Source organism: Mustelus asterias, chromosome 25 (genome assembly GCF_964213995.1).
Source record: "Mustelus asterias chromosome 25, sMusAst1.hap1.1, whole genome shotgun sequence".
NCBI classification, from domain to species: Eukaryota; Metazoa; Chordata; class Chondrichthyes; order Carcharhiniformes; family Triakidae; genus Mustelus; species Mustelus asterias.
Window position 1 is genome coordinate 32,047,701 of NC_135825.1, and position 22,765 is coordinate 32,070,465.

At 43.1% G+C, this 22,765-nt stretch overlaps 1 protein-coding gene across 1 annotated transcript in view; it reads left to right on the top strand.

Annotated features, from left to right (window-relative positions):
- Nucleotides 1-22,765, top strand: part of itpr3 (inositol 1,4,5-trisphosphate receptor, type 3) — a 301,852-nt gene that overhangs the window by 92,224 nt on the left and 186,863 nt on the right. The window contains exon 4 of the mRNA XM_078242319.1: nucleotides 12,280-12,366. Coding sequence (XP_078098445.1) covers nucleotides 12,280-12,366 — 87 coding nt within the window. The remainder of the gene's footprint in view (nucleotides 1-12,279; nucleotides 12,367-22,765) is intronic.

Below are 22,765 nucleotides of genomic sequence, written 5' to 3' on the forward strand. Positions count from 1 at the left end.
ACTGAGGGAGAATTTAGCCTAGCCAATGCACCTAACCAGTCTTTTGGACTGTGGGAGGAAACCGGAGCACCCAAAGGAAACCCACGCAGACACGGGGAGAACGTGCAGACTCCGCACAGGCAGTCACCCAAGTCGGGAATCAAACCCAGGTCCCTGGCGCTGTGAGGCAGCAGTGCTAACCACTGTGCCACAAAATAGCAAGTATTTGGTCAGCCAAGTCCACCAGTTGCCATTCACCTGCGAGGGGAACATGTTCAAGACAGGCGTCCTCACTGACTGTCAGGATTTCCAGAGGAAAGGAGTGACCATGTCTTTTGTGATGAATTTTTAGCACAACATCTCCTGTTCTCATTTCAGTTTGTTTATTGTCACGTCACTGTTGGAAAATGGACAGTTTTGTAGTTGAAAATCTAGACCATATCTCATAAGGGACACAATTGGGAGGAGATGGTGTTCCCCCAATGCCCAAAGCGAGTAGGAGCAGCTCACTCTGACTGCCTCACTCCTGTGCTGTTCTGTTCTCTGCTGAAAAAGAAATCTTAATGATCATTTTGATTGCCAAATGTGAAACCTCCTTTTCAAAACCTCAGTGAACATGCATTGAGACAGTACACTTTTCGTAACCTTGGCACAGTGTATCATCAGATTTGGCCGTTGTTTGATGACCTGAATCTTCAAGGCACTATCTGGTTGGTAACTGTGTAAATGCTCTGTTATTTATGTTTGAAATATGATATTTGCTGCATAATGAAAATATGTGGACATCTTTCCCTCTCCTCAGGCCACTTGGTGTTTTTTGTTTAAATGTTACAATGATGGTCCATTGCAGTACCAATGCAGTTTCCTTCCTTAGTGACAGTAGATTGCCTCTTGTTGCTGGAGATCTCACCAGAAAATTGCATTGACAGAGAGCACCCATGTGGGAGAATGAAATTCCTGCTCTTCCTGAGCAAAAGCAATGGTGTTCGTTCTACTGCTCCCAATTCCTCCTAATGCTGTTGTCTGATTCCCATAGTCTTTACAGTTTCTTCCCTTTCCCTTACTATCACAATTCTCATCATTCATCACATCCATCACTGCTCTGTTCACCCTCCCTCGTTCCTATTGCAAACCACTGCTTTCCCCTTTGCACTCCATAACTAGCAACAGCATGAACTCATATCTATCCTTTGGGCCAGTTCTTACAGCTTTCAAAAGAATGGCCATTTTTCTCTGTACTAATACTTCGGAGGCAGAAGTTTCTTCACCAAAATCCCTTTATTTACAATTCCAACAGCAGTATACTGAATGCTATCAGTCAGCAGTCTACCTTCAGGAGTGCCAGAGGAACTGACACTCCCAGTTAAATACAAGGAAAAGACTCCCTGATTGTCCCATCAATTGACTCCTTAATCAGGGAGTTCATATTCCAATAGGCCTACTTCAATGGTCTGATTGAAGTCATTACAGTCTCCCTCCTTCAACACTCCATTTTCTCCAACCATCAGTTCACAGTCAGGCTTCCACTTTGCAGAATCCAAAATGGATAACAGTAAATTAGTGTAACTTGGCGTTGAAAATACAATGAAGGTGCGGAGGGATGTCACTTTAAAATTCAACTTGACTCACACTCGCTTTCCTCAGTCTCACTTCTTCAGTAAGAAGTCTCACACCACCAGGTTAAAGTCCAACAGGTTTATTTGGAAACACGAGCTTTCAGAGCGCTGCTCCTTCCTCACCCACCTGAGATGTGCCAAGAGATTGCACAGAGAGTACCAGGCATACTCAGAATCAGAATTCACAGTGGCTTTAGTCTTCCCAGTGTTCAGTCTGAACAAATTCTTGGTCATCCAGTCAAGCAGACAGTCAGGATGGGAGATAATAGAATTATGAATACTACAAATCCCACTGTACATAGATTTCAACCCTGTTCAAATTTTGCTTCTTAATTAGAAATATCCAAAAGCATAATCGGGCCTTCAAAAATTCAGGATTTATTAATCCACACTGCAGTCAGGCAGTGATTTATAATGGAAAACAGTTTTGTGTAGTGCACAACTGATTCAGGAATGTAGGTAAATTTAGATTAACAATCTTACACTCTCCCCATTCACCATTTCTGTCAGCAGTGTAGCTTCAATAACATGTGGCCTAGCTTCAGGCTTGCCAAATGACTGCATTATATTGCTTCCTTTCTTGTTCTGGTGGGCATGCAGCATTGAAGCTGATGCCAACTTTATCCCAGCATTCAATCTAAAAGACGGGACGGTACGGTAGCATAGTGGTTAGCACTGCTGCTTCACAGCTCCAGGGACCTGGGTTCGATTCCCGGCTTGGGTCACTGTCTGTGTGGAGTTTGCACATTCTCTTCGTTTCTGCGTGGGTTTCCTCTGGGTGCTCCAGTTTCCTCCCACAGTCCAAAGATGTGCGGGATAGGTTGATTGGCCATACTAAAATTGCCCTTAGTGTCCTGGGATGCATAGGTTAGAGGGATTAATGGGTAAATATGTAGGGATATGGGAATAGGGCCTGGGTGGGATTGTGGTCAGTGCAGACTCGATGGGCCGAATGGCCTCTCTCTGTGCTGCAGGGTTTCTAAGATTTCTAAGAAAATTCCAGTGTCATTAACGGAGTCAAAAACTGTTCTTCACTGCATCCATTAAGGAGATTGAAATCAAAAATTGGATTTGATTGTTCTTCACTGTGCATGGTTATCTATGCCAGCATTCACAGACTTCTCTTTTCGAGCTTAATTTTAAAAGGAATGTAGGTAAGATCAGTAAACAGCTGCAGCTCAGAGAGAGAGCACTCCAGGATCACATCTAACCAGTAGCTCCAATTTTTAATCCACCACTTATTTCTGGATTTTGTGAAAGGTTGCTTCCTTGTCTGCAGTTGGTATTTGCTTAATTATTCCCCAGGGGTGGATTTATAATCCCTCACCAGCATCATTTGTTATCCTTCCCAAGAGAGTTGAATGGATGTTCTTCAAGTTGAGCATGCGAGCAATGAGAATGCCTGGATCTCTGTGCAATCTTTTGGTCTTCCTCTTGGCGTGGTTAATGTTAATGCTGAAGCTACCTTGCTGCTAGTAACTGAATCTAAAACTTTCTGTAGTACTGCAGTTTTTACTCTATCCCTGTTTCTGAAGAAGAAGTTTCTGAGGAGAGTAGTCACAACAATGAAGGGAAGAGCAAGTGTGAGTTGAGTCAAACTTTAAAGCGACATCCCTCCGCACCTTCATTGTATTCTCAACGCCGAGTTACACTAAGTTACTGTTATCCATTTTGAATCCTGCAATGTGAAAATTCGACGCAAAATGGATTATCATAGAATCCCTACTGTGCAGAAGAAGGCCATTTGGCCCATCGAGTCTGCACCGACCACAATCCCATCCAGGCTCTATTCCCGTAACTCTTCCTATTTACCTCACAAATCCCATGAAGACACAGGGAGAATGTGCAAACTCCACACTGTGACCCGAGGTCAGAATTGAACTTGAGTCACTGGCACTGTGAGGCAGCAATGCTAACCACTGCACCACCGTGCCGCCCGCCCATTAATTCATCCTGAATTTACAGAGGCCTCATGATGCTTTTGGTATTTCTAATTAAGAAACTCATTAAAACGTGTCAAGATCTGTGGGATTTACAGATAGTCCTTGACTTTACAATGTTTGAGTTACAATGAACATCACTTACAACATTTAGAAATGTGCACTCTGTTTCGGTTTTACAATGCCGCTTTCAACTTATGGTGCTCTATGTTGCCCACCTTTTTTGGGGTTGCTGACCCTGAATGAGCCTGTGGAAGTAGAGAAACCACCTTGCAATTTTCTGGTAAATGTGTGGTTTTACAGTATCAAGGTAAGGCATTGTAGGGGAGGGGGTGGTGTAATGGTATTATCGCTGGACTAGTAATGTAGAGACCCAGGGTAATTCTCTGGAGACCCTGGTTCGAATCCCACCATGGCAGATGGTGAAATTTGAATTCAATAAAAATCTGGAATTAAAAGTATAATGGTGGCCATTGTCGATTGTTGCTAAAACCCATCTGGTTCGCGAATGTACTTTAGGGAAGGAAATCTGTTGTCCATACCTGATCTGCCTACATGTGACTCCAGATCCACAGCAATGTGGTTGACTCTGAAATGTCCTCAGGGACGAGCAATAAATGCTGTCTTAGCCAGCAACACCCACATCCCATGATCGGATAAAAAAAAGTCAGAGATGGACAAGTTGATAGATGGACAGAGAGCACTGGTGTGGGAGAGGCAGTGTTATCTGTCTTAGTTTTGTCAGGCATGTAGACCGAGAGCACAGTAAATATTCCAGCACTGTGATAGGGTCATCATAGAAAGTCTCATAGAAACCCTACAGCACCGAAAGAGGCCATTTGGCCCATCGAGTCTGCACCGACCACAATCCCACCCAGGCCCTACCCCCATATCCCTACATATTTACCCACTAATCCCCCTAAACTACGCATCTCAGGACACTAAGGGCAATTTTAGCATGGCCAATCAACCTAACCCGCACATCTTTGGACTGTGGGAGGAAACCGGAGCACCCGGAGGAAACCCACGCAGACACGAGGAGAATGTGCAAACTCCACACAGACAGTGACCCAAGCCGGGAATCGAACCCAGGTCCCTGGAGCTGTGAAGCAGCAGTGCTAACTACTGTGCTACTGTGCCGCCCTGGCATGTCAATGTGGTTTAATCTTCTACGGTGACTTGTCTGTTTAGAAATAGTTTCAGAGACCACTTGGCCCCCCAAGCAAACACACCTTAAGGACTGGACATTAACATGTATTCATGAACCAATCACCCATTGTTAAGAACAAAGAAACATACAAGCCCTCCAAGCCTGTGCCGATCATGATGCCCTAACTAAACTAAAAACAAAACCTTCTGCCCTTACTCAGTCCGTATCCCTCTGTTCCCTCCCTATTCATCTACCCATCCAGAGGTTTCTTAAACGTTGCTAATGTGCCTGCTTCCACCACCTCCTCTGGCAGTGCGTTCCAGGCACCCACCACTCTCTGCGTGGAAAAACTTTCCCCACACATCTCCCTTAAACTTTCCCCCTCTCACCTTGAACCTGTGCCCCCTTGTAACTGACACTTCCACCCTTGGAAAAGGCCTCTGACTATCCACTCTGTCTATGCCTCTCATAATTTTGTCGACCACTATCAGGTCTCCCCTCAGCTTCAGTCTTTTCAGTTAACATTGTATCTATGGGAAAATCGGTTCCAACTTATGACATTTCGACTTACAGTAAGAAGTTTAACAACACCAGGTTAAAGTCCAACAGGTTTATTTGGTAGCAAAAGCCACACAAGCTTTCGGAGCTCTTAGCCCCTTCTTCAGGTGAGTGGGAATTCTGTTCACAAACAGAGCTTATAAAGACACAGACTCAATTTACATGAATAATGGTTGGAATGCGAATACTTACAACTAATCAAGTCTTTAAGAAATGAAACAATGTGAGTGGAGAGAGCATCAAGACAGGCTAAAAAGATGTGTATTGTCTCCAGACAAGACTACTGTGAAGACAATACACATCTTTTTAGCCTGTCTTGATGCTCTCTCCACTCACATTGTTTCGTTTCTTAAAGACTTGATTAGTTGTAAGTATTCGCATTCCAACCATTATTCATGTAAATTGAGTCTGTGTCTTTATAAGCTCTGTTTGTGAACAGAATTCCCACTCACCTGAAGAAGGGGCTAAGAGCTCCGAAAGCTTGTGTGGCTTTTGCTACCAAATAAACCTGTTGGACTTTAACCTGGTGTTGTTAAACTTCTTACTGTGTTTACCCCAGTCCAACGCCGGCATCTCCACATTTCGACTTACAACAAGGTTCTCCAGAACCAGCTGTGTTGTAAATCCAAGGACTGCCTGCATATTATTCGTAATTCTCTTGTCTACCATGAATGTTGTATGTTTTGTGTTTTAAATTCTTGTTCTACGTTTCAGTCCAGATTTTTTTTTGGACCTATGTCAAATGATATCAATATGATTTAACTAGACTCTTAATTACTGTGCCTTTATATAGTGGAATCTTAATTATCCACCACCCTAACAATTAGAATTTTCAGAAGCTTTTGGATACTTTTAATTAAGAAACATAATTTGAACAGGCCAGGGTCAATGCACAGTGGAATTTATATGATTTGGAATCCTATTTTCTACTGTCCTCATTATCTGATAGAATTTTCACAGGAGTAAAGTCTTGTGCAGGATAACATTTTTTTTTCACTACATTTAATCTTATTTTCTTAGGAAATAAAAGAATATTTTTCGAGCATTGTTCTTGTCTTCAGTCCTATGCTGTTCATATTTTTGCACCATATAGGTAGAAATGTGGGTAGTCTCGATCACCTGTCGGTGCCCATTGGTTTGCAGGGGCCACCTCATGATCCATAATAGTTGTTCCACTTTAGTAACTTATTTTTAGACATATTTGAAGAAATAATAGTTCATCTCCTATTGTATTGCATGCAGGAGTTGAGATCAAATATGATCTACAAATGAATGGGATTTTTTGTGGGGGAATTTGGGCAAAGGAACAATTTAATTCCCATCTTGAAGTTATAAACTCTGTCCTCACTTTTATATAAAGCTTTTATATTATTTATAATGAAATTGCAACTTTATGAATTTCTCTCGAGAACGGGCTGAGGAACTTGAGTTGGAAAACTGAGGTCCTACAACACTGCCAATGGCAGGATGGTGTAATAACAGTGTGACAAGTTATAAATGCAAACATTAGGATTTATAATGGGAAAGGAAACACAGGTATAAATGGTACAAAAGGATGTAAAGTTTGACATTCAGATAAGATTTTTTGGTGAGACAGCGGCATAGTGGTAATGTCGTTGGACTAGCAATCCAGAGACCCAGGGGAATGCTCTGGGGACCCAGGTTTGAATCCCACCACAGCAGATGGTGAAATTTGAATTCAATACAACATTTGGAATTAGAAATCTAATGATGACCATGAAACCATTGGCAATTATTGTAAAAACCCATCTGGTTCACTCATGTCCTTTAAGGAAGGAAATCTGCTGTCCTTACCCAGCCTGGCCTGTTATAATGTAACCAATGATAATATTGGAATCTGTTATAGTGTAACCAATGGTAAAATGCTGTGAGAGTCAGCTGACCAGCTGAGGTATACAATGTAACCAATGGCAAAATGATGTGACAGTCAGTTGACCAATTGAACTGGTATAAATAGAAAGCAGGTGGGGATTGTGGGGAACTTGTATGGCTCAGAGTGTGGCTTGAGTGTTGTGCAATGAAGTTTCTTTAGGAAACCTTTTCTTTGATTTATTTTATTGCTTGCCGCTGAAGTATCCTTACAGCTGGATGAATGTAGCCTACCATGTGACTTCAGAACCACAGCAGTGTGGTTGACTCTTAACTGCCCTTTGAAATGGCCTAGCAAACCACTCAGTTCAAGGGCAATTAGGGATGGGCAACAAATGCTGGCCCAGACAGTGACACCTATATCCAATGAAAGAATAAAGAAAAATATATATGTATCTTTACTGCCTGAGCTCTATTGACTAAAGCTTATGAGTAGCAGTTTGTTCCATGGTGTGGCCATTTCAGAGTGTGACCAATTGCTGTTGGCCTACGTTATATCAGATAGAAACCACAGCTTTCATTCCCGAAAGGACGATACTGAATGAGGTGTTTTTTTAACAACAACCCGGTAGGTTCCTGATCATCATAAGCTGAGACTAGCTTTGTATTCCAGCTTTACTAATTAAGTAAATTTAAATGCTACCAATTGCCTGGAACTCCCTTCCTAGCAGCAATGCAGATGTACTTCTCCCACATGGATTGTAGCCATTCTAGGAAGCGACTCACCATCACTTTCTCACGGGCAATCGGGGTGGGGAAAAATGTAGCCTTGATCATTTGCCAGTGTCCATGAGATTGCAGGAGTAGCTTATGGCTCATAATAGTCATTCCACTGTAATAATTTATTTTTAGATATACTTAACATACAATAGTCCATCCCCTGTGGTGATGCACACAGGCCATCATGTTTGCAATAGGCTAAGTACAGCTTTTAATTGATCTGGAGCGGAAATATATTGGCTGTGATTTGGCATCCATAGGTAGGAAAACTGTTGACTATGTGAAATGATATTTTATAGTGCAGTAAAAATTTTTATTCAAGGAAAGCAGGTGACCTACAAATGCAGAAATTGGATACATATGGTCTCCATTTCCTGCCATATCCCTGTGACTGTTAGGACTGAGGCAGACGTATCAGTGACAATTTTCCTGTTTTTTGCTACAAACACCATGAGATCAGTGGTGAAGTGGTTTCATGTAAATGAATGGAATTTGCTTGGTGGGACAGTGGTTGGCACTGCTGCCTCACAGTGCCAGGGAGCCAGGTTAAATTGCAGCCTTGGGTGAATGTCTGTGCGGGATTTGCACGTTCTCCCCATGTCTGTGTGGGTTTCCTCTGGGCAGTCTGATATCCTCCCACACTTCAGAGATGTGCGGGTTAGATTGATTGGCCATGGTAAATTGTCCCTTAGTGTCAGGGTGACTAGCAGAGTAAATAGGTGTGGTATGGGGAGAGGCACAGTAAGTAGTCTCACAACACCAGGTTAAAGTCCAACAGGTTTATTTGGTAGCACGAGCTTTCGGAGCGTTGTCCCTTCATCAGGTGACTCACCTGATGAAGTGACAATGCTCCGAAAGCTCATGCTACCAAATAAACCTGTTGGACTTTAACCTGGTGTTGTGAGACTACTTACTGTGCTTACCCCAGTCCAACGCCGGCATCTCCACATTATGGGGAGAGGGCCTGAGTGGGATTGTTGTCAGTGCAGGCGCGATGGGCTGAATGGCCTCTTTCTGCACTGTAGGGATTCTATAATTCTATGAATTTGCCAGTCTCTGGTTATAGTTTTGGAATAGTTTTGATTTTAGTTTCCAAAAATATCATGAACTAATTGAGATCTTTCACCTGGGCAGTAGGCTCAGTTTTGTTAAAGGAGGTTGTTGTTGCTTTTGTAATATTTGTCAAGTAGAGTTTACTTTCCCCTTATCTCTTTTGTTCTCCTGTCTTTGGAACCTTCCATCAAAGTGGGGATGATCATTTCCACCAAGTTATTGCTGCTGGAGTTTTGGGTGATTTTTGCCATGAATATGGTATATAAGAGTTACTCGTGAATTCTTTACAGTACTGTCATGTTTTTGACATAGACATAGAAACCCTACAGTGCAGAAAGAGGCCATTTGGCCCATCGAGTCTGCACCGATCACAATCCCACCCAGGCCGTACCCTATATCCCTACAAATTTCCCTGTTAATCCCTCTAACCTACGCATCTCAGGACACTAAGGGGCATTTTTTAGCATGGCCAATCAACCTAACCCGCACATCTTTGGACTGTGGGAGGAAACCGGAGCACCCGGAGGAAACCCACGCAGACACGAGGAGAATGTGCAAACTCCACACAGACAGCAACCCAAGCCGGGAATCGAATCCAGGTTTCTGGAGCTGTGAAGCAGCAGTGCTAACCACTGTGCTACCTTGTAACTTGTGACACAAATTACATTGCTATTTTTGAACATGGTTGTTAAGTGGGACCCGAGTTCAATTCCAGCCTTGGCTGACTATCTGAGTGCAGTTTGCACGTTCTCCCCGTGTCTGCGTGGGTTTCCTCCCACATTCCAAAGATACGCAGATTATGTTGATCGGCCATGCTAAATTGCCCCTTAGTGTCAGGAGAGGGACTAGCAGGCTAAATACATGGGTTAGGGGGCAGGACCTGGGTGGGATAGTTGTCGATGCACACTCGATGGGCCGAATAACCTCCTTCTACATGAGGGATTCTATGATTCTAAGCAACGCCAATAACTTGCGAAGATCCCCCTCTTTAACCATTCCATAGCTGAAGGACACCTCTGGTTATTCTCTGATTGTGTCAAATCCTGCGCGGATCAGCTGGCGGAGGTATTCACAGACATCTTCAACCTCTCTTTACAACAATCTGAGGTCCCTATCTGCTTCAAGAAGATGACCATCATCCCGGTACCTAAGAAAAATCAAGCAGCGTGCCTTAATGACTATCGGCCAGTGGCTCTGACATCCAACATTATGAAGTGCTTCGAAAGGTTAGTCATGGCACGAATCAATTCCAGCCTACCGGACTACCTGGATCCACTACAGTTTGCCTACCGCCGCAACAGGTCCACAGCAGACGCCATTTTCCTGGCCTTGCACTCAACCCTGGAACACCTAGATAACAAGGATACCTATGTCAGACTCCTATTTATTGACTACAGTTCAGCCTTCAACACCATTATTTCCACGAAACTCATTTTCAAGAGATTGTCATCGACAATAAAGGAGAACATGCCCCTGTCAACATCAATGGGGACGAAGTAGAAAGGGTCAAGAGCTTCAAGTTTTTAGGTATCCAGATCACCAACAACCTGTCCTGGTCTACCCATGCCGACACCATAGTTAAGAAAGCCCACCAATGCCTCTACTTTCTCAGAAGACTAAGGAAATTTGGCATGTCAGATAGGACTCTCACCAACTTTTACAGATGCACCATAGAAAGCATTCTTTCTGGTTGTATCACAGCTTGGTATGGCTCCTGATCTGCCCAAGACCACAAGGTACTACAAAAGGTCGTGAATATAGGCCAATCCATCACGCAAGCCAGTCTCCCATCGATTGACTCTGTCTACACTTCCCCTGCCTCGGCAAAGCAGCCAGCATAATTCAGGACCCCACGCACCCCGGACATTCTCTCTTTCATCTTCTTCCTTCAGGAAAAAGATACAAAAGTCTGAGGTCACATACCAACCGACTCAAGAACAGCTTCTTCCCTGCTGCTGTCAGACTTTTGAATGGACTTACCTTGCATTAAGTTGATCTTTCTCTACACCCTAGCTATGACTGTAACACTACATTCTGCACTCTCTCGTTTCCTTCTCTATGATTATATACCCTCTCTACTGAAAATGGTATGCTTTGTATAGCATGCAAGAAACAATATTTTTCACTGTATACTAATACATGTGACAATAATAAATCAAATCAAAATTCTCTTCAGTATTAAGTTCAAATAAAACAATCTGCAGAAAGCTACTCACGTGGTACTGTTTAACCACACAGAATAAAGAATCTTTGCAAAGAATCATAGAATCCCTGCAGTGCAGAAGGGGGTCATTCGGCCCATCGAGTTTGCACTGACCACAATCCCACCCAGGCCTTATCCTCATAACCCCATGCATTTACCCGGCTAGTCCCCCTGACACTAAGGGACAATTTATCATGGCCAAATCCACCTAACCTACACATCTTTGGACTGTGGGAGGAAACTGGAGCACCCAGAGGAAACCCATGCAGACACGGGGAGAATTGACATTGACACATATCAATGTCCCGCACAGACATTGCCGCAAGCCGAGAATTGATCCTGGATCCCTGGCGCTGTGAGGCAGCGGTGCTAACCACTGTGCCACTGTGCTTTTGAACAGATTCCCTCAAAATAGATTGTTGGAACATGAATTATCCATCAGATCTATAATAAATTTGACATCTTGGATAAATTCGGCATTTCTAAAATTGAGCATCTCTTTCCCGAAGCTCAGAACATTGAATCCCTTCCCAAGATTGAAACCTGTTTAGTGATTAAATGCAGTTGCGTTGAGGCCAGCAAACTAGCTGGATACAAACATAAACTGGTGGTTCACCAGATCCTTGTAAATCCAGAAGGAAGTCACTATCAATCTGTTTTGCACTATAGGTTTTGTTGCCAGTATTATTTCTTGCGTAGCCTTGAATCCTCCTGGACAATGGAGCCATTTTCAGTAGAGAGGGTATATAATCTGCTCCTGGCCTCTGTCAATGCGACACACAGCTGACTAAGGCAGATAAGTTTAAATTGCAGAGCTGGTTAATTTTTGCTCTCTTGCTGTATGAGCATGTCAATGGTAATGGAAATGTAACAACTTCAAGCATAACACACACACTTTTAGCATAAACAGACTCTTGCCCTAATGACAATGTGTCTGAGCATTCTCATGTTGAAGGCCATTGTTCTCTAAGTGGTTTTGCAGTGCTGTTGAGTCTTTGGCTGTTGTCTGGTTGGAAAATGTACGAGGAGAAAATGATTTCGAATGCAGGTTGCTGGTGGAAGCTTCGCATTATTTATTTCACCACAGATCATTATAAATTTCTGATCATTTTAATTATTGGTAAATAAAAGACATTGCGTTAACTATACTTTCACCGTTTCTTTTCACAGCATGCAGCTGAGCTGGAACAGAAGCAGAATGAAACGGAAAATAGAAAAGTACATGGAGAGGTGATCAAATATGGCAGTGTAGTGCAGGTATGTACCCACTATATAACAATGTGTATTTGTAAAGTGCATGTAGCATGAGAAAACGTTGAATCATAGAATCCCTACATTGCAGATCACTAAATTGATCTTTCTATGACTAATACTACATTCTGCAGCACAGTGGTTAGCACTGCTGCCTCACAGCGCCAGGGACCCGGGTTCGATTCCTGGCTTGGGTCACTGTCTGTGTGAAATTTGCATGTTCTCCCCGTGTCTGCGTGGGTTTTCGCTGGGTGCGGCGGTTTCCTCCCAAAGTTTGAAAGATGTGTTGGTTAGGCGCATTGACTCAAACAGGCGCCAGATTGTGGCGACTAGGGAAATTTCACAGTAACTTCATTACCGTGTTAATGTAAGCCTACTAATAAAAGAAACTTTAAAACTTTAAGTTTAAACTCTCCTTTCCTTGTCTATGAACGTTATGCATTGACTGTATAGCATTACAAGAAACAATACTTTTCACTGTGTACTAATACATGTGACAATAATAAATCAAATCAAATCAGAAGGAGGCCATTTGGCCTATTTAGTCTGCATAGACCGTCCCACTGACCCAGGCCCACCCAATCCCCATAACCCCTCACATTTACCCTGCCAATCCCCTAATCCAGGTATTTTGGGACACTAAGGGGCAATTTAGCATGGCCAATCCACCTAACCTGCACATCTTTGGAGTGTGGGAGGAAACCAGAGCAGCCAGAGGAAACCCACGCAGATACGGGGAGAATGTGCAGACTCTCTACACAGACAGTGACCCAAGGCTAGAATTGAACCCGGGTCTCTGGTTCTGTGAGGCAGCAGTGCTAACCACTGTGCCACTGTGCCGCCCTCAAGCGTGTGGAAAATAAATGAATGCCGAGCAAATGAAAGAGATATTTGGAAAAATGACAAAGAGGTGGGTTTTAGGGGGACCAAAGGAAGAATATAAGGTGGTGAAGGAGAGGGTTTGGGCCGAGAATAACTGAGTGTGGGACATAAGTGTCTGTGGTCACAAGCAATAATGGTGAGGGGGGGGGGGATGCACAAGCTAGAGTCCTAAGGCCAAAATTTTAGGAGCAGGGTGGAGTTGAATACTTTGGAGGAACTTCCAGAGAAAAATTACTTCACAGACATGGAGGAGTTTAAACACCAATACAAACATTTAAAATTTGAGGTGTGTGGGCCTGAAAGACAATACCAATATTCAAGGACAGGAGTGATGGCCAAGCAGTGTTTTTAGGCGTGATTAAGTTTATGAAGGATAAAGGATGGAAGACCAGTCGGAAGGAAGTGGATTTGTTGAGTCTGCAATTGACAAAGGCAAGATTGAAGCCTGAATTTTCACTCCTATGTTGGAAACACAGAGCTGGGACAATTCCCGCCTCTTCAGGAACAAGTGTCGCGGAACTTCTGATTTTTGTTCTGAGGCCGATGGTGGGGTGAAATGGGGGTCGTGGCAGGAAACCCCAGAAACAGTGCGGAGGCAGCATGAGGCTGCTGGGTGTGGAGGAGGACTGGGTGGAAAGGCCCACCTTCGTGAACAAGCATTTAGTCCCAACTTTGAAAAAACAAATGAAATAAAAAAGAGCCCTCTGACACTCATCACTTGCACGGCCTAACCCCACCCCCCCAACCACACATTTCACCTGCCCCATTAATGCCAACTCATGCCAATGGCCCCTCATACCCTCCACGTCAGCCTATGTCCCTCCACCGATCCCATTGCGCTTTATTCACTCCATGTCAAGCTCTTCACTGACACTCACCATTCTCATGGCCCTCATATCCTCCATGACAACGTATGCCTCTCCAACCAACCTCCATGGCTCCCCCGCATACCATCTATTGCAACCTATGCCCTTCATAAACCCCCATGGCCCTTCCTAGCTCCTATGTCAACTTATTGCCAATTCATACCAACCCATTGTACCAACCATACTCTTTTCCCTTACAGTCTCCATGCCAACTCACCAACTATCATTGCCAGACCTCAGGACCCATGCTGAGATTAAATAAAGTTCTTAAGTGGCTATTGATGAATTCACTAATTTAAAAAAATCATTGATAAAAACCAGTTAAATACATCTAACTTCTTCAAATAATTAATCCCTTATAATAACATTATTTGTATTCATAGTCCCATTTCAAAGACTTCATAAACACTTGTACGTATGAGTCAAGCTATGAACTGACAGGCACCCCACTTTGATAAAGGTTGTGAAATCAGTCATGCAACACAAATCCTATAATGATAACCCTTAATCTTATGACAACAGGTGGAGTGAAATAACAAGGATTATTCTTTTGAATGAGACAGATATTTCAAATACTTAATGGGCAGGAGACTTAAATCCCTTGACAGTCCCATTTGATAGTTCCAGTGAGTTTATTCACTTTTTACACACCTTCGTGCCTACTGAATCCCGAAGGGCATGTTACCTCTCCAAAAGGGCACATTCCATCTCTCAAAGGGCACCTTACATTTCCTAACAGGTACCCTACCTCTGCAAAAGAGCACCCTATTTCTCCAAATAACTACAGACTTTCTCCTATAAGGTTTAAAATGCACAAATTGACTTTTGAACATCCCACTAGCCATGAATTTCCTGAACCAGCAGCCATTTTTGTGAAGACAGAGAGCTTCTCTGCCTGTGTGAACATTCAGGCCTGACTGATTCAGTAACTTGTCGGCTGAGGTAGAATCAGACATGTGTAGTAACCTCTCACGCCAGAACCCTCCAAGAAGGCTGTGCTCCTCTAATTTTGGCTCCGTGAACATCCCCAGTTTTAATCGTGGCACCATTGGAGCCATTCCTTAAGCTCCCTGAGGCCTAACCCCTGGAATTTCCTTTGTAAACCTCTCTACCTCTCTTTCTTCCTTTAAGATGCTCATCAAAACCTCTCTGTTTAATGAAGCCTTTGGCCATCTGCCATTGTTTCATCTTACTTGGCTTTGTGCCAAATTTGCTTGATTACCTTCCTGTGAAGCACTTTGTGATGTTTAATAGATTAAAGGTGCTATATAAATGTGTGTGTATATATATGCAGCAATTGTCTCCCTAAGTGTGCACTTTTGGCATGGGGATGTTACACTAAATCATTTTTAAAATATTTTGACTTCATTAAGTATTTGTGAATGGTTTTTATGGCAGAATTATGCCACAAAATACCCTTGCAGGTCATGGACGTTATGGGGGTTTGTATATTAATCCAGAATACATTACCCATTGCCTGCCACATCTTCCAGATGACCATGTGTTGAGGAAGCTATACTTTCTCAAAAGTATTCGAGTAATCAGCAGTTGATATTAAATTCAGCAAGCATTTTCAGGGTCTTTATTTCCTGCAAAGAGCTCTCAACATCACACCCGTGAAAAATGATTTTCTCAATGTAAGAAGTACTCGGCCATAGGGAATAATGCAAGCACTACTAATCTAAGAAAATTGCTTCAAGATAACGAATGGTTAGCAACTTTGTAAAACTCCTCACACTGGAGCATTCTTTTTTCTTTACACTTGCATAAGGTTTTGTGACAAATGTTTTGCCTGAACTTGCCTGGAAGACCTCCAAATTTAGCACGAAACTATTGATAAAAGGAAGTACATTGTTGGCCCATGCAATTGTGTAAATTTTACAGTTTGACTGTGGTTCCTTATGTTAAAGTCATTGTATTCATTAAGATGCTAACTATCTGAACGAATCTCGGAATAACTCAGGCTCCCAGACAATGTGGATGGAGAAGCAAATAGCTCGTGGTTCTCAAGTTCATTTTACAAGTAAGAATAACCTTGTACCTTTAACCAGACATTTCCTCAAAACATGTAAATAAAAGCAGCAGCTACGGGGATGAAGCACAAGCAGATATTTTTGATTCACTAATGCTGGAGGAAAACATTTGCATTGGCAAAATGTCAAAGTGAAACCGCAAGGGTCTATTTATAATTGCAGTTTGGTAGATTGTGCTCAGTCAGTAGATGAGGTCATGTTACTTGTGTGGATGACTTGTGCTGAAACCATTGATCGGAAGTGACAGAGCAGAGCTACTGCAAAGCTATTCCTTTTTGTGAAGTTTACATGTTCATTTAAGTGACTGAAAACAGGAAAGCTGCCTCAATAAGGCTCATGAGTGAAGAGTGACTATGTTTAGTAACTAATTAGAATAAAGAGAACAGCACTTAGGGCTGTTATTTGCATCTTATGTTCTTGAATTGATTGATGTTGTCTTTTAATCTCAGTGTACACCCTTCAAAAGCATAAGGTCCAAGTCTGCATAAGACATAGGAGCAGAATTAGGCCACTTGGCCCATTGAGTCTGCTCCGTCATTCAATCATGTCTGATATTTTTCTCATCCCCACTCTCCTGCCTTTTCCCCATAACCCCTGATCCTCTTATTAATCAAGAACCTATCTATCTCTGTCTTAAAGACACTCAATGACCTGGCCTCCATAGCCTTCTGCAGCGAAGAGTTCCATAGATCCACCACTCTCTGGCTGAAGAAATTCCTCCTCTCTCTTTTAAAGGATTATCCCTTTAGCCTGAGGTTGTGCCCTCTGGTTCTAGATTTTTCTACTAGTGGAAACATCCTCTCCATGTCCACTCTATCCAGGCCTCGCAGTATCCTGTAAGTTTCAATAAGATTCCCCCCTCATCCTTCTAAACTCCAACGAGTACAGACTCTGAGCCTCAACCGTTCTTCATACAACAAGCTCTTCATTCCAGGGATCATTCTTGTGAACCTCCTCTGGACCCTTTCCAAAACCACCACACCCTTCCTTAGATATGGGGCCCAAAACTGCTCACAATACTCCAAATGGAGTCTGACCAGAGCCTTATACAGCCTCAGAAGTACATCCCGATTCTTGTATTCTAGCCCTCTCGACATGAATGCAAACATTGCATTTGCCTTCCTAACTGCCGACTGAACCTGCACGTTAACCTTAAGAGAATCTTGAACAAGGACTCCCAAGTCCCTTTGTATTTCTGATTTCCTAAGCATTTCCCCATTTAGAAAATAGTCTATGCCTCCATTTCTCCTTCCAAAGTGCATGACCTCACACTTTTTCACACAGAACTCATGAAGAGGAAGTGTTTGACTTAACAAGCTAATGTTAACAATTTTCTGCTCCCTTCTGTTTATTTTAGTTTCTTCTCATGTATCTTGAGGATCTCGACTCTCAACAGGGTGGAAAGTACATTTACCAAGTGAACGTTCATTATCTGAGTCTAGACAAAGGACTTTTTTTTTGTGTGGATTCATACAGATGAGTGCTGAACATCTGGAGGAACATGCTAGCTGGAATCAATGACAAATACCAAATTTTCAGGCAGCATTCCCTGAGTTTTGTATCTTCCTCAAACACCTGTACAAAGAACAAAGAACAAAGACTTGTACTTGTCTTCCCATCAGAAGCCAGGAATCATTTTCCAAAAAATTTCTGGAGCCATCCCCATTGTCCATCTCCACCTCATTTCCCATCCCAGGGAGGCAGTGGCATAGTGGTATTGTTATTGGGCTAGTGATCCAGAGATCCTATATAATGCTCTTGGAATCTTGGTTTGAATCCCACCATGGCAGATGGTGAGATTTGAATCCAATAAAAGTCTAAATGAGTTTAAAAGTCTCATGATGACTGTGAAACCATTGTCCATTGTTGTAAAAACCCATCTGGTTTGCTAATGTCCTTTAAGGAAGAAAATCCACCATCTTTACCTGGTCTGGCCTACATAGGTATGTCAGGAGTAAAAGAATGACTAGGGTAAGATTAGGGTCAGTCAAGGACAGTAGTGGGAAGTTGTGCGTGGAGTCCGAAGAGATAGGAGAGGCGCTAAATGAATATTTTTCGTCAGTATTCACACAGGAAAAAGACAATGTTGTCGAGGAGAATACTGAGATACAGGCTATTAGACTAGATGGGATTGAGGTTCATAAGGAGGAGGTGTTAGCAATTCTGGAAAGTGTGAAAATAGATAAGTCACCGGGGCCGGATGGGATTTATCCTAGGATTCTCTGGGAGGCTAGGGAGGAGATTGCAGAGCCTTTGGCTTTGATCTTTATGTCGTCATTGTCTACAGGAATAGTGCCAGAAGACTGGAGGATAGCAAATGTTGTCCCCTTGTTCAAGAAGGGGAGTAGAGACAACCCTGGTAATTATAGACCAGTGAGCCTTACTTCTGTTGTAGGCAAAGTTTTGGAAAGGATTATAAGAGATAGGATTTATAATAATCTAGAAAGGAATGATTTGATTAGGAATAGTCAACACAGCTTTGTGAAGGGTAGGTCGTGCCTCACAAACCTTATTGAGTTCTTTGAGAAGGTGACCAAAGAGGTGCATAAGGGTAAAGCAGTTGATGTGGTGTATATGGATTTCAGTAAAGCGTTTGATAAGGTTCCCCACGGTAAGCTATTGCAGAAGATACGGAGGCATGGGATTGAGGGTTTGGATCAGAAATTGGCTAGCTGTAAGAACAGTAAGAGTTTTAACAACACCAGGTTAAAGTCCAACAGGTTTATTTGGTTGCAAATGCTATTAGCTTTTGGAGCCCTGCTCCTTCGTCAGATGGAGTGGATATCTGCTCCCAAACAAGGCACACAGAGACACAAAATCAAGTTACAGAATACTGATTAGAATGCGAATCTTTAAAGCTAATCAAGTCTTAAAGATACAGACAATGTGAGTGGAGGGAGCATTAGGCACAGGTTAAAGAAATGTGTACTGTCTCCAGACAGGACAGCCAGTGAGATTCTGCAAGTCCAGGAGGCAAGCTGTGGGGGTTACCGATAGTGTGACATGAACCCAAGATCCCGGGTGAGGCCGTCCTCATGTGTGCGGAGCTTGGCTATCAGTTTCTGCTCAGCGACTCTGCACAGTCCAATTACAATTCCTTGGACCAACAAAGTAGTTCCTTATATCAGTAGTTTTGGACAGTGAATTTGGAGGGGCTCCAACGAGGTTGATGCAAAACATTTGTCACAACGTCTGCATTCATGCAGAACACCCTTTGACACAAAGGTGGGAATGTATTTATTATCTTGAAGTAATTTTTTGGGGTTTTTTGTGGTGCTTGTAATATTTCCTATTCTGAAGCAAGCAAGTACTTTTTACTTTAAAAAAATGTTTTCTTTACACTGTGATGTTGGGTACTTTTTGCAGTTAAGCAAAGGTCCTGAAAATGCTTTGCTGAACTTGATCTCACCTGCTGATTGCTCTGATAGTTTTTGGAAAAGTTAAGCTCCCAGAGCATGTGGTCAACTGGAAGAGCAAGTTCTGTGGGCAGGTAATGGGTAATTCATTCTGGATTAATACATGTTCCTCAAACTGCCATGACCTATGGTGTGGCCTTTTGTGGCGTATTCATGAATTGAAATTTACAGTAGAACAATTCACAAATACTAAGGAAGTCAAAATGCAACCCACCAAACTACTGCCCCATTAGCCTGTTCTCAGTCACTTGTAAATGATGGAAGGTGTTGTCGACAGCAGACTTTATAAACAGCTCATCGATGCTCAGTTCATATTCCGTTTGGCTCCAGACCTCACTACAGCCTTTCAGTGTTCCAACAAAAGGTCTGAATTCCAGAATTGAGGCGAGTGTACTCTTGACATAAAGCGTTTGACTGCGTGGAGCATCAAGGACACTAGCAAAACCTGGGAAAGGGAAAATTTCCCGACTGGCTGGTGTTGTGCCTCGCACAAAGGGTGATAGTTACAGTTGTTGAAGGTCAATCAATTCAGATGCAGGACATCTCTTCAGGTGTTCCACAAAGCAGTGCGCAAGGCTCACCCATCTTCAGCTGCTTCATCGATAACTTTTCTTCCATCACCAGGACAGAACCAGAGCCATTTGCTGATAATTGCACTGTTCTAATTAAATCTCCTTGGTGTACAAGACATGGACAACATTCAAGTGTTGGCTACTAAGTGGCAAATAACATTTATAGAACATGAAATAGAATCCCTACAGTGCAGATGGAGGCCATTTGGCCCACCGAATCTGCACCAACCTTCGGACAGAGCATCCCACCCAGGCCCATCCTATCCTCATAAACTCATGCCTTTACCCCACAACTCCCCCTAATTGACATTTCTTAGGACACTAAGGGGTAATTTAGCATGACCAATCCATCTAACCTGCACATCTTTAGAGTGTGGGAGGAAACTGGAGCACCCGGAGGAAACCCACACAGACATAGGGAGAATGTACAAACTCCACACAGACAGTCGAAATTGAAACTGGGTCCCTGGTGCTCTGAGGCAGCAGTGTTAACCACTATGCCACCGTGCCGCTCATTCAGGCCATGCAAGTGCCAGAAACTGTCTATCTCAAAATAAAAGGAAGCCTAACCACCTTCCCTTGACATTATGTAGAAGTACTGTCAACAAATTACCCACTAGCAACATTCTAGAGGGTTATCATTGATCAGAAATTTACTCGGACCAGCCACATAAGTGTCTACAAAAGTAGGGTAAAGACTAGATACTCGATGTCAAATGAATCGCCGCCTTCCTCCTTCGAGGCTTTCCACCATCTACAAGTCATTAATCAGGAATGCGATAGAATATTTTCTACACATTTGGACAAGTGCAAATCCAACAACACTCAACACGTTTAACACTGTCCAAGCAAAGCAGCCACACGATTGGAACCTCATTCACCACCTTAATCAATTCACTCTTCGTTCCCAACTGACGGCTCGAATTAGGCTCAGCCCCATGGACAGCACCTTCCAAATCCGTTATGCCCACCTGCTAGAGGGGCAAGAGCAGCAGGATGCACGGGAAGTTCCCCTCCCAAGGCACACATCATTTTCACTTTGACACTGGGTTCAATTTATAAAATTATGATCCAAAACCATTGTGAGGTATGAGCAGCAATAGGACTGTAGCAGTTCAAAAGAGACGACCACCTTCTCAGGGATGGGAATGAAAAAGAATGGCTTTGTCAGTGCCCTCTGCATGCTCAGAACAGATCGAGTTACATGTGCCTCGAGGGAGTTTGATTGAGGTGGTGAGGGTAACAACGTGCCTGGTGTGCTAAGCACAGATGAGCAGGAGGAGAGAGGGGAGGAAGCATCTTGTTAAAGGGAGGGGGTGTTGATACCTTGCAGTTGCATGTTTAGCCTATTTAAATCAGAATTATTTGACTTATAATCAACATTACCCACCACGATGACTTGTCTGTTCCAAAATGTACACCTGGGTTGGCAGTTTGAACTTACTGAGTGATTTTAGTTTTATGGAGCCTGAATTTCTGTTCAGTCTTCCGCCTCCTTTTATAATGTGGAAAATTCAATCTTACTTCAGGGACAAGATTCTATGAATGGGGTATAAATTAAAACAAACAGACTTGCATTCGAAAGCTTCATTTGTGACCTCAGAATGTTCCAAAGAATTTTACAGCGAATTATATACCTTTGAAGCATAGCCACGGTTGCAATGAACAAGATTAAACATGTAAACAAAACTTGAAAATTTAATTAAGTTATAAGATATTTTCCAGCCAGATGTGAGAACGTTTCTTAAAGGAGAAGAACAAACTGGGGAGCAATCATAGAATCCTACAGTGCAGAAGGTGGCCATTTGGCCCATCGAGTCTGCACCGACCACAATCTCACCCAGGCTCTATCCCCATAACCCTATGCATTTAGCCTAGCAGTCCCCCTGACACTAAGGGGCAATTTAGCATGGCTGATCCACCTAACCTGCACATCTTTGGACTGTGGGAGGAAACCGGAGCACCCGGAGGAAACCCATGCAGACATGGGGAGAACATGGAGACTTTCCACAGACAGTGGCCCAAGCCTGGAATTGAACCCGGGTCCCTGGTGTTGTGAAGCAGCAGTGCTAACCACTATGCCACCGTGCCACCCATAGAATTGTGAGAGAAATCATTTTTGACCAGTACCCTTACAATTTATAGAACAGTAAGATTAGAAACTTCACATGACATATTTACGCTCGAGAAAACATTTACTTCCATCATTAATTGATTCACAGATACAGCTCCTTGAATCTGGGGGGATCTATTCACTTAATGGAAAATAACGTGGAGTTGTCCAAACTTGAGATGCATTCTAGTAAAATGGGTTAGATTTAGTGTTCCTGACATGGGTCCCACCCATCGGTTGGAGGACAGGTGCGAGGTTTGCGTTGTTTTGGTAGGGGTGGCCAAACTAAGTTAAGTATCTGTCAGGCACTTAAGTGCCTAGCATCATGAGCATCATGTCTTCCCTGGGATTTATGACCCTGGCAGCGGAAATCCCATCCACAGAGAGCACACAGTCAATCAAAGGCTGGCAGCTCTCCAACCCAGGGAGCGCCACCGAGAGTGGTGGCTGCTGCCAGTATTAGAGTGAGCCTTCACCAGAGATGATCATCTGGAGAATTGTGTGTGGGTGGGTTGGGGATTTT